The sequence below is a fragment of the Lagopus leucura genome, unplaced genomic scaffold (genome assembly GCF_019238085.1).
Source record: "Lagopus leucura isolate 7727_CA_CO unplaced genomic scaffold, USGS_WTPT01 Super-Scaffold_702, whole genome shotgun sequence".
In the NCBI taxonomy this organism is placed as follows: Eukaryota; Metazoa; Chordata; class Aves; order Galliformes; family Phasianidae; genus Lagopus; species Lagopus leucura.
This window is the reverse complement of record NW_024962254.1, coordinates 6,214,186-6,226,996: the sequence shown is the minus strand read 5'-3', so window position 1 is coordinate 6,226,996 and position 12,811 is coordinate 6,214,186. Positions and strand designations below refer to the sequence as shown.

Here is a 12,811-nt window from a genome sequence, read left to right as displayed (position 1 = left end):
GGGCACGGCAGGGTTTGTCTGGATAAATCAACAGGATGACAGGTGTGGTTGTGATGGGACTGAGTTTGTGTCTTCCTCCTTTGTCTTGGAGAGCCTGAGGCCCAGAGGAGAACATGGCCAGACCATGGAACCTCCTGTCCTCTGCTGAACAGCTGCAGAGTAGTTCCATTTTTGTCATGGACATCCGTACAAACATACGTAATTAAAATTATACATCGTTACAGCAAATTATGCACCCACTGCTGGTAACCGCCTTGGTGATGCCATGGGCATTTCACAGGAGGCAGAATGCTGTCAGATCCATGTGTCACACAGGTGTTGGTGTCATGGGCTCAAAGGGACAGCATAGGAAGCGCTGCAGCCCTGTGTCAGCCCAAGGCAGAGAAGTGCAGGATGGTGTACAGAGGCTGAGGTGAGAGGGCAGGCCAGAGGGCATGGCGCGGTTGTCTGGTAAAAACAAAAGGATGACAGCAGTGGTTGTGATGCAACTGATTTTGTGTCCTCCTCCTTTGTCTTGGAGAGACAAAGGCCCAGATGAGAACATGGCCAGACCATGGAACCTCCTGTCCTCTGCTGAACAGCTGCAGAGATGTTCCATCGTCCACATGGACATCAATACAAAGATATGTAATCAAAATTACACCAGCATTGCAGCAAATTATGCACCCACTAGTGGCAACTTCTTTGGTGATGCCATGGGCGTGTCACCGGAGGAAAAATCTTGTCTGTTCCCTGTGTCACACAGGAATTGGTGGCATGGGATGCATATGGAGATCGTTGAAATAGCTGCTCTGTTCCAGCTCAGGGAAATTGAGAGGAGAATATTGTGCAATTGCTGATGTAAGATGGCAGAATAGAGGGCACGGAAGCGAAGGGCTGGTCTCTGGAGAGTCTGACAGATGTTGTTTTGACGGAACTGAATGTGTGTCTTCCTCCTTCGTCTTGTAGAGACAGAGGTCTTGAGGAGAATTTTTCCATAACGTGCTGCATTTATTTCCTACATTGCTCAGCTGTCAAAACCTTCCATAGAAACATCAGTTGAATTATAAGTAAGCAACGTTAACACCAGCATGGCTGTAATATGGGTGCCAGCTCCTGGTAACTGCCTTGGTAATGCCATGGTCATATCCCATCATGCAGACCATTTGCAATTTACTGTGTCACACAGGAATTGGCAACATATTGGTTGTAGGGAGATCATATACACTACTTTCCCTCTCTGCCATCCCTGGCAGAGGATATGAAGTTTATTAGTAAAGTCTGAGTTGAGAGGGCAGTACTGTTGATGTGCAAGGGATGGCTTTGCCCTGGGCAGGGAGGCAGAGTTGGCTGTGATTCAAGAAACTGTTTGTCTTCCTTCTTTGTCTTTGAGGTCCAAATGCCCAGAGGGGAATGACCATCTCCGTCATATTTGAAAAGTCGTCGCTGTCACGTGAGGTTCCAGATGACTGGAGGAAGGGTCACGTCACTCCTATTTACAACAAAGGGAGCAAGAAGGACCCTGGGAACTACAGGCTGGTGAGTCTCACCTCTGTGCCTGGGAAGATCATGGAACAGATCCTCCTGGATGACATGCTTGACCACATGAGTAATGAGTGCGTTACCTGAGACAGCCAGCATGGTTTCACCAGGGGAAGGTCATGCTTGACCAATCTGGTGGCCTTCTGTGATGGAGTGACAGCATTGGTGGACAAGGGAAAGGCGAATGATGTCATTTACCTGGATTGAGCAAGGCCTTTGACACAGTCCCCCACCACATCCTCATCTCCAAATTGCAGGGATGTGGATTTCATGGGTGGACCATGTGATGGATAAGAAACTGGTTGAAAGGCCACAGACAGAGGGTAGTCATCAATGGCTCTGTGTCCAGGTGGAGGCCGGTAACGAGCAGCATCCCCCAGGGCTCTGTCTTGGGACCGGTGCTCTGTAACATCTTTATCAGTGACATCGATGATGGAATCTAGTGCACCCTCAGCAAGTTTGCTGACGACACCAAGCTGAGTGGTGTGGTTGACACAGTGGAAGGAAGGGATGCCATTCAGAGGGACCTCAACAGGCTTGAAAGATGGGCCCGGGTGAACCTGATGAGGTTCAACACAGCAAAGTGCAGAGTTTTGCACTTGGGAGTGCACTTTTTGCACTCCATTTCTGGAAGGAATCTCAGGCATCCATACAGACTAGAAGGAGCCCTGCAGAGAAGGATCTGGGGGTCTTGATAGATGAAAAACTTAACATGAGCCAGCAGTATGCTCTTGCAGATCAGAAGGCAAATGGTATCCTGGGGTCCATCAGAAGAGGGGTGGCCAGCAGGGACAGGGAGGTGATTGTCCCCCTCTACTCTGCTCTTGCCCCATCTGGAATACTGTGTCCAGGTCTGGAGCCCCCAGTACAAGAAAGACAGAGAGCTGTTGCAGAGGGTCCAGAGGAGAGCCACAAAGATGATCAGGGGACTGGAGCACCTCCCCTATGAAGACAGGCTGAGGGAGCTGGGCTTGTTCAGCCTGGAGAAAAGAAGGCTGCGGGGTGACCTCATTGAAGCATTTCAATACCTAAAGCCTACAAACAGGAGAGGAGTCAACTCTTTGAAAGGGTAGATAACAGCAGGACAAGGGGAAATGGTTTTAAGCTGAAGAGGGGAAGACTTAGGTTGGATGTTAGAGGGAAATTCTTTGCTATGAGAGTGGTGAGGTGCTGGCTGCCTGGAGAGGTTGCGGATGCCTCGTCCCTGGAGGTGTTCTAGGCCAGACTGGATGGGGCCCTAGGCAGCCTGGTCTAGTATTGAATGTAGAGGTTGGTGGCCCTGCAAGTGGCAGTGGGGTTGAAAATTCATGATCCTTGAGGTCCCTTCCAACCCTGGCCGTTCTGTGATTCTGTGATTCTGTGACCAGACCAAGGAACCTCTTGTTTTTTGCTGCTCAGCTGGAGATATGTTCCACTTCCCACAGAGACATCAGTACAATGGTATGTAATCAAAATATTACCAGCCTGGCTGGACTTTCAGGCATGAGCTGCTGGCAACTGTCACAGTGATGCCGTGGTCTTGTCAGAACAGGCAGATGTGTGGCAGTTCCCTTAATCACTCATGCATTGGTGTCATGGACAGCATAGTGTGATCATAGAAACAGCTTCAGTCGTCTGCCAACCCAGGTCATTGAAGTTTTGGTGGATGGTGAAACGCTGTGATAAGAAGACAGGAAGCACAGAGAGGGAGGGAAATATAAGGCTGGGCTCTGGATCTAGGAAGCATGTGTGGTTGTCATGGAATGGGTTGTGCTCTCTCTTTCTGTGTCTTTGAAGGCTGGAGACCCTGAGGAGAACATTGCCAAAGCATGAAACCTTCTTGTTCTTAGCCATTCAGCTACAGAGGTGTTCCACTTTGTACATGGCATTCATATAAAGCTAAGTAATCAAAATAGCAGCAGTGCCCGTGTTACAGTAAGCAGCCAGCTGGTGGTAGCCCATGTCAGAACACGTGTCCTCTGGCTGCCGGGAGACATAGAATTGATATACTCGGACTGAGGTAAGGGCTACCCGTGGGAATGGAGGGTTACTGCTCCTTATCTTGGTTCAGATTTTCTTGTTTTTGAAAGCCACAGGTCCCTTCTGCCCACAGCCTCTTCAGCCACTCTGACTGAGGTTTTTGCAGCCATCTGTGAAGGCATGAACCTAAGGACAAGGTAACACAGACCCAGACTGTAACTCACCATGGCTTCACAGACAGATGGAAACTCCCCACAGCTCTGGACAAATGAATATCTACACCACCTGCTTTCTCAGAATAAAATCTTCTGATTCATAAATGCATTTGCTGGTTCTGCTTGTATTGTCTCTTTGAGAAAACTTATGAGCCTTTCCTTTTCCTGATTTCCTTAGTGATCCGTATAAATATAATGTTTACTCTGAGCAGCTGTTCCCTGTAGCCCATGGGCACCACAGGGAGCAGGTCTGTGTGTGCAGCCATGGAGGAGCCCAGAGTGCAGCAGTGGATGAGGCCTGGAGGTGACACAGCCCATGGATACAGAATCACAGTATCACCAAGGTTGGAAAAGACCTACAAGATCATCCAGTCCAACCATCCACATATCACCAATAGTTCTCACTACACCATGTTCCTCAACACAACGCTTAAACATTCCTTGAACACCCCAGGGTTGGTGACTCCATCACCTCCCTGGGCAGCCCCTTCCAGTGCCTGACCACCCTTTCTGAAAAGTAATACTTCCTGATGTCCAGCCTGAATCTCCCCTGCCGTAGCTTGAAGCCATTCCCCCTGGTCCTATCACTAATGACACGAGAGAAGAGGCCAACCCCCAGCTCACTGCAACCTCCCTTCAGGAAGTTATAGAGAGCAGTGAGGTCTCCCTTGAGTCTCCTCTTCTCCAGACTGAACATTCCCAGCTCCTTCAGCCTCTCCTCATATGGCCTGTGCTCCAGACCCCTCCACCAGCTTTGTTGCCCTTCTTTGAACCCGCTCCAGGGCCTCAGTATCTTTCTTGTAGTGAGGGGCCCAAAACTGACACAGAACTCGAGGTGCAGCCTCATCAGAACTGAGTACAGAGGGACAATCACTGCCCTGCTCCTGCTGGCAGCACCGTTCCTGATGCAAGCCAGGATGCCATTGGCCTTCTTGGCCACCTGGGCACACTGCTGGCTCATGTTCAGCCGAGCATCAATCAATACCCCCAGGTCCATTTTCTCTACACAGTCTACCAGCCACTCTGCCCCAGGCCTGTAGCGTCGCCTGGGGTTGTTGTGGCCAAAGTGCAGGACCTGGCATTTGGTCTTGTTGAACCTCATCCCATTGGCTTCAGTCCAGCTCTCCAGCCTGTCCAGATCCCTCTGCAGGGCCTCGCTACCCCCAGGCAGATCGACACTTCCAGCCAACTTGGTGTTATCTGCAAACTACTGGAGCACTGCCTGAAAGATGGGCCCGTGGGATGAAGACATGCTGGAGCAATGCTGGGAGAGCTACAGCTTGTGGGAAACCCACACAAGATCAGGTGGGGATGGACAGCATCACATGGGAATCAGAACATGGCTAGCTATCAGTGCCAAATCTCAGAGATTACTGCGTGACTTACATTTTGCTTGAGAAAAGCTTTGGAACTAAAGTCAGTTGGAGTCACCGTCTCTGAAAACTAATATTTATTTTAGTTTAAAACTTGTCATGTAGTTACAAATCTTGTTTCGTCATGTATGGATTGTCTGTATGAAGTTTGTGCCTATTGAGAAATCGTAAGTCAGCCATAACCTGAGCATCCCTAAGTCAAACTGAAGAGAGGTGTACATAGTGAGGCTAGGTTTCATCTCTGAAAAAAACCCTCTGCACCCCAAACAAATGGAAAATGGTTTAGCAGAAGAATAACTGGAACGTTTGAGACAAGTGAGAAGTGGTTCCTTAGAGCCCACTTGCTGCTGTTGATGGCATTCCATCATGGACAAACAGTGCATTACTGTAACTGGAGGGATAATCTTTATACCCTGAAAGAAAAATGTGTCCATGGATCATTCACTCTGCTCAGAGACAACACATTTCTCTCACTAAAACTAAAGGCCTCTGAACACCAGGGTGAATGTAGCACTGATCTTGCAATCGAGTTCCTGTCACTAAATCCCTGCACCTATGCGTGCCCTGTGAATTTCTTCACATGAATTGGGCTGTGGGATTGGAGCCTATGGGTATAACAGAGTGAAAAAGATCAGAGAGTTATACATTTTAGTAAGCAACACAGAAGCCAGTCGGATTAACAGGAGCATTGTTTAATCAAGCATTGGAAATACACTCTGTTCCTTGGGTGGCATGGTAACATGTTGAATACGAGAGATCTTGGAGTACTGGAGCTGATAAGGTACTATAACACTGGATGTTACAAGAGGCAGAAGGAGTAGGACAGCCCAGCCAGCTTATGTAGCACAGCTCAACAAGGTCATTGTAAACATAAACACTGCATGCTTGACTAGCACCTTAGAAACATCACTGAGATACTGGAGGTCTTCAGAAATGGGATTGATAAGATATATTGTTGTAATCCTCACTTTCTGTGAGTAAGGGTTGTATTTCTGGAGAAGTTCCTGCTCTTTTCTTTCTGCAGGCCAGGATGAGCCCAGAGAGCACAGCAGTAACTATGCCTCCGATCACAGCTGCGCCGACCAGCCAGGGCCAGATCTGACGGGCTTGCTCGAGGTAGGGGATTAAAAAGTCCTGGAAAGAACCAAGTGCTAGAAAGGAGAAAAACAGAGGTCCTTTTAATGATGCAATGCAGTTCCAGTGTATACAGATTGTGTAACAGATAATATTTGAAGGCTCAGAGTGAAAAATGATTATTAAAGTGAAGAAAATCGTCTGAAGGTTATAAACAATTCTAAGCAAATTCTACCAGTCCTTAAAGTTTCCCCATTTTTGTGTTGAAATCGACAGCAATTGAGTTTACCATTTCCAGTGCTATTTATGGTTTTGTGAAAACTGTAAGAATAGAAAGCAAGAATTGTTGAATCACTGAATAGTTTGAGTTCAAAGATCCTCTTAAAGGCCACCTAGTCCAACTCCCCTGCAATGAACAGGGACACCTACAGCTCCATCCGGTGCTCAGAGCCCCATCCAGCCTGACCTTGGGTGTCTCCGGGCATGGGACATCCACCACCTCTCAGGGCAACACGTTCCAGTGCCTCAAAACCCATACTGTAAAAAACTATTGTCTTATATTCAGTTTAAATCTCTCCTCTTTTAGTTTGAAAACATTTCTCCTTGTCCTGTCGCAACAGACCCTTCTCAAGGGTTTGTCAGATCTCATACAGCATGGGCAAAGGTCCTGCTAGGTCAGCATCCTGTTGGTAACAGTAACTGAGGCTGAGTACAAGGAGGAGTTTAAGAACAGATTAAACCTATCACAGTCCTTCATGAAGTGATACCCAGCCTCCAGTAATTCTGGTACACCTCCAGACATTATATTTTTCTACCATCTTCCAGTTTCACTGGTGCCCATAGAAGTAATCCCATGTATCTTCTTGGTGCTTTTGAACACATGATGTTTAGTAACTGCTATGAAAATATTTTAGTTTGTAGAACTATTAATGCTGAACTATACTCAGCATTTGATGCCTCAATCAAATTCTTAGATATATTTCAATTCAGGCTGAGTTTAGGCAGAACACAGTTGGTTTCTTTTCAACTCAGCTTCACTTTGGGGAACACTTCTGGTGTTACTTCTCAAGTCTGTACTTTTCTTTGAATCCCACTTTGTATTCTGAGGTTGGATTTGTAAGAGTATGCATGTTCAGACTTCTGACCCCATTAGACATATATACATGCTATATAACACGAAGAATTTTTTAAAAAAAGAAAAGTTATTGATGGTTCAGAATGAACTCCACAAACCTCTGTGTATGACATACAGTTTCTTTTTAATCCCTCAATTCTGCTCTGTCCGACAAGGAGGGACAGTACCTTCACAGAATCCTCCATATTGTGAATACAAATCATTATTTTCTGTAGAACACAGCTGCTATGGTGACTGGCAACAAATTGTTAAAGAGCACATTTTCAAGATAACATTTTAAGAGTGTGCAGTTAATCTTACATTAGGCTACATACTGCTCTAACTGAGAAAAAGACAACCAACAGCAAAAAGGTTTGGGCATCTGCTTTTAGCAAATTCTGGCTAGGTTGTGAGTGAGGTGGGGAACTAGGGAGAAAGTAGTGTGTAATGCATACATACAGGGCTGGAGGGTGTTTTCACTTTAAAAGCACGACTTCAATTCTGATAGTTCCTAACTCTGTCTGCTTTACTCCATAATCCCAGTGCTTTTTAATACAACTCTTTTATGTTCACATTGCAAACAAGACCAAATTAGAAATAATTTGGGTATTCATACTGGAGGATACATATCACAGAAGAAGCTTGATACATAACAGATATGTTTTTTGTGATAAGGAAAAAAGGAAAATATCACAAGATTCCCCACCTAGCTGAAATTATCTGTGATATAGATTTCTGTGTGGCTTCCTATACCTGTATGTTGTCTTTCAACAGAACATAGAATGGCCAGGGTTGGAAGGGACCTCAAGGATCATGAAGCTCCAAACCCCCGCCACATGCAGGGCCACCAACTTCTGCATTCAATACTAGACCAGGCTGCCCAGAGCCCCATCCAAACTGGCCTTGAACACCTCCAGGGATAAACAGGGCATTCACAACCTCTCTTGCAGCTGTTCCAGCACCTCACCACTCTCATAGTAAAGAACTTCCCCCTGACATCCAACCTAAATCTCTCCTCCTTCAACTTAAAACCATTTCCCCTTGTCCTGCAGTTATCTACCCTTTCAAAGAGTTGATTCCCCTCCTGTTTGTAGTCTCTCTTTAGGTACTGAAAGGCTGCAATGAGGTCACCCCGCAGCCTTCTTTACTCCAGGCTGAACAAGCCCAGCTCCCTCAGCCTGTCTTTGCAGGGGAGGTGTCCCGGCCCTCTGATCATCTTTGTGAAACAGAAACAACAGTCTTTCTCTCCCACAAGGTACCTAAGCTACCTTCTCCCTGGTAACACACAGCATGACTTTGAGATGAAGAGATGTCACTTCTCATAGCAGGAGAAACTAATTATTTTCTTAAATACCAATAGTCAGTTAAACATGCCTTCCTCCAGCATTCAGCCGCAGTCTGTACAGTTTCTGTAACTAGCTCAAAGCCAAAAGCCACCTCTTGACATCCACTACCTTTTTCCTACTACTTTTGCTGCACAAAAGATGCTTGGGTTCTTTATCATAAAGTTATCATGTTAACTCTTGAGTGTCAGAGTATGGAGTCACCCTGCAATCTGTAACCTGTGAATGTGACACAACCATAAATGTGGGACTGTCCTGGCTGCCCAGCAGAAATCCTGCAAAGTGACATTTCAGGGAGTCCATTTCCATAAAGCTTTAATCTCTCTAACTGTGAAAGACCCAAAAGTGCTGTGACTGTATTTGCTGACAACTACCTGGGAAAAGTGTCAGGGGAGTGGGGGGGGGGGGACGACACAAAAGCAATGAGAGATATTAGCCAATGCCAACTCTGTTCATTTTGTGTTGCTGTTTGAAGTTAAAAGATAATCATCCCAGGAAAGTGCCATGAACATCAGTTACAGCTATCCTTTATGTTCATGACAAAGCCAGAGGAAGGAAAGTTGTGCTGATGCATGATATCTAGACTTCCATTAATGACTAATAGCAGCAATATCACTTCAGTTTGTTCTTTCTGATGGGAAAATTCTTATTCTTCCAAATCTTTTTTGTGGATAGTAGCGAGTGCTCATTTTCAGTAAGCCATGTCAGCTGTGGCAGTTTTGCAGCTCATGGTACTCATGTCAAGCAAAGTTGGGTGTTTGCTTCAGCTTTTACTGAAATCAGCTTACTCTGCCCTGTTCCCATTCCTCTGTTTTTTCCTCTTTCTCCTCATTTCGAGGATCTGCTACCTTTTACTGACTACACAGATTTTCATTGCTAATAATCTTTTTTCCTTTATATTTTTTTCCTGTCTGTCTAGTAACTCCTGGCTTCCAACCCATACACTTTCTGTACATCCTTGAGTACACAAGAGATTTTGAGGGAGCCAGCAGGCTTTCTCACTTCACTTCCTCTAAGAAATTCCTGTTCACTTTTATGTTTCTTAACCAGAACCTGTCATTCCTTTCTAGAGAACAATCCAGGTGTAAACATTGAAATACTAAGAAAATCCATCTCTGTTTTTTGAGATTCTGGGCCATTTTCCACTTGTAACTAGTGCCTTCCTTCAGATAAGAAATAGCTTTAGCTCTCATCTTCTCAGTGAGATTAATAAGGGGTTGAGCAACGTCTGGGGATTATCTGGGCTTTCCAAATGAGTTTGAATTTCACTCTTCGTGTTGATCTTTCAAAATAATTAGGAAGCTACTTTCCTTGCTTCTGTATTAGAAACAGAGACCAAATTTAATAAGAATTTCATTTTCTAAGGAAAGTGCTCCCCTGGGAAAAGGCAAGAGATCAGAAGGCAACAGAAATGAATTGCTAAGTGGTAAATAATTTACAATTTGCTTCTTTGTGCAATACCCATGCAGAACTCAATATTTCTGGCTGTCACAGTACGTGGCACATTTTTAGATGTACGATTCTAGGAATAATGTGGTTTTCAGAAACTAGTGGTTTTCATTTGTATATATATATATATTTATAGTCTTGATGGTCAGGAATTAAATTATGGTGGCATGAACAAAAGCATAGAAATGCTTATAATCAGACAAAAATACGTAATAACTTTGAGACTATATATGAAACACGTATTAGATTGTTTTCTTTCTGAATAAATAGAGTTGGCCAAATTTTGTTACAGAATATTAGGGAAATAACGACTTCGTCTCAGTAGTATATTAATAAAAGACCTTAACAATAATCTAGGAGAGAAGATTCCGTAGTTATGAAATAGCCATAAATGCATTTGCTGGATGATTGTAAATCATGAGCTAGATTTTACTTGAGAATTGAATAAACAAAATAAATTAATGATGTCACAGTTTAACACAGTATGCAAAACTGTACATCTCCACTAGTAAGCAAACTGTATTGAAATACAGAGATGCTGTGATAACTGATAGTGCTTTGATAAAGACAACAAGAAAAAAAGTAGAACGCTAGCACTGTTAAAATGCCCCTGGCGCTTTTGCTATATAATTATTGGACTTCTTACCCTTAATTGCCTTGTAAATTAAGAGAAATTGTTCTGCCTAAAACAGGAAAACCAAACATGTGCAGTGACCTATTTGTCCTGTGGCCAATGCGTTGCAAAGATTACTGCATCCCACAGCATGAGTGGATATTATCTTTTGGATACTAAGTAATTTTATATCTTTAGCAGAATGCAGCTCTTTCATTAAATAATAAGGAGACTAAAAACCACAAAATCTCGTGCCCTAAGCGCATGACCTGCCCTACTGGAGGTTCCCCAAAGGTCTCTTCCCTCTCTATATACTTGAGAATGGCCAAGACACCCAAGTCAAAACCACTTCTGAATAGCAATGGAAGTCATAAATATTATCAATGACAGCAAAATCCATCTGAGTAAGTGAAATTAACATTATGAATGATTCTGTTGTGCTCTGTATAAATGACCACATGACAAGCACAGTGTCAATAGATTGCTGTTTAAAGTTCTGCATGAACACTGCGTTGGCCTTTGGTACTGAGATGAATTTTTCTCTGAGCCTTTAAGAGATCAATTTTATTACTTTTGTAAGCCAGGAGAGCTTTGGTTCTGTCCACTGTTAAACCAGTGGACATCCAGAACCTGAAAATCCCACTGGAGCTGCTGAGTGTCCGCCGCTGCCCTGTGGATCCTCCTCATGCAGTAGGGAATGGGAGAGAAAGGGGATCAGTTCCTGGAAGGTCAGGCTGGATGTGGCTCTGGGCAGCCTGATCTGGTGCTTGGCGAACATAGCAGAGGAGTTGAAACTAGATGATCATTGTGGTCCTTTTCAACCCAGGCCATTCTAAGTTACACGATATAAGCTGAGCTGGGCAAATAGCAGATTCAGAATCCATCAATTTTTCTCCCCTGTTCTGTTCATAATCTGATCCTTCAGACCACATTCTGATCATAATGAGGCTAGGAAAAATATGACTGATGTCAGTGATTCCTTTTTGACTGGGACTTTTCTAATAGAGTCAGGTTGGCTCTGTGTATGACCAGACGAGAAATGTGAAAACATGCAGGTACAGTTCGTAACTAAAATATGAAACAATAAGAAATAGAAGGATTTATATCTGTATTACATATACATAGGCAGTATTTAAACATATTGTCATTCTGCAGACGTATTCCATGAGTTAAACAACAAATTTGATATTTACTTAAAATTGCAGAGTTACCTGGTTCTTGCAGATACTCATAGTCATACCCCAGCTCCCTTGATGGTGTAAAAAATTCTCCATTTCTGTAGAGAGGGATGAAGGGAACCATATAATTTTCTCGATTGTGCCCAATGGGTGCATTGGCTGCTGGGTAAACTTCTAGCATGGGTCTGTGTCTTCTTAACCATTGCTCAAAAATGCTGTAAAAGAAAAAGTGTGTCTATTAATGGAGGATCCTGGCAGAAATTTTCCTATTGAAGATAAAAAGAAAAGAAGCTGATCCTTTTTCCTCTTGAACTCTAGAGACAAAGTGGAATTTGAGTTTGTATATATTATACTTTCCAAGTAGTTTGGGGTTAGCTTCTTCAGTATTGAGTTCTTGTGCAAGCATGTGAAAAGCAAAAGACTTCAGAGCGTCTTTTAAATTCCACAAATGCAAAACTGTGTCACTATGACCTGACTGAAGTTTTTTGCTCAGTAATTTGCAAGATAGTGAGAGATAGAAAGCAGGATTAAAGACCTCAATCCTTCCTTGTCACTCATGTTTAAGGCTATTTTTGGGTGGTTTTGTCCCATGCTGCTATGTCCCACTACCCTTCCCTTATTTTTCCTCTGCTGTAACTAGAGGCTTTCACTCCTGCATTAAGGTATGGATATACCATGGCTGATGTAACACCACAAATATCTTAGGAAGAAAGGATAGGCAATATGAAACCAAAAGCTTGATAAAGTAGATAAGTAGTCAGGAAAGAAGCTTTCTCCAGCTGTGGGTGTTATCAGCACCTCTGACCTCACCTGCACTTTTCCTTTTATCTCTGCCACTGGTTCATCTGTTCATGTCTCCTAATACAGTTCTGAATATTTTAAAAGGGAGGGAGAAAGCTCACATACTGCACTATGGGGGCAGAACAGTTTATGTTGGCATTTTCAAGTGAACTGCTGGATATATTTGGAAGG

General features: G+C 44.0%; 1 protein-coding gene across 1 annotated transcript; it reads right to left on the bottom strand.

Moving 5' to 3' along the window:
• Positions 1–5,753: 5,753 nt before the first annotated feature.
• TYR (tyrosinase) lies at positions 5,754–12,516 on the bottom strand. Its single transcript, XM_042862454.1, has 3 exons — positions 12,449–12,516; positions 11,873–12,054; positions 5,754–6,219 (listed from the first exon to the last, which is right to left on the bottom strand). The coding sequence occupies exons 1-3, from the start codon at positions 12,514–12,516 to the stop codon at positions 5,996–5,998; spliced, it is 474 nt and encodes a 157-aa protein (XP_042718388.1). The 3' UTR covers positions 5,754–5,995.
• Between the last annotated feature and the right edge of the window lie 295 nt (positions 12,517–12,811).

Excerpts from the sequence above, each read along its gene's own strand:
- TYR (XM_042862454.1), bottom strand. The coding sequence starts at position 12,516 with ATGGTATATCCATACCTTAATGCAGGAGTGAAAGCCTCTAGTTACAGC. Across the intron at positions 12,055-12,448 it reads AGAGGAAAAATAAGGGAAGG|CATTTTTGAGCAATGGTTAA; the intron begins GTAGTGGGACAT and ends TTTCTTTTACAG. Across the intron at positions 6,220-11,872 it reads TGAGTATCTGCAAGAACCAG|CACTTGGTTCTTTCCAGGAC; the intron begins GTAACTCTGCAA and ends TCTCCTTTCTAG.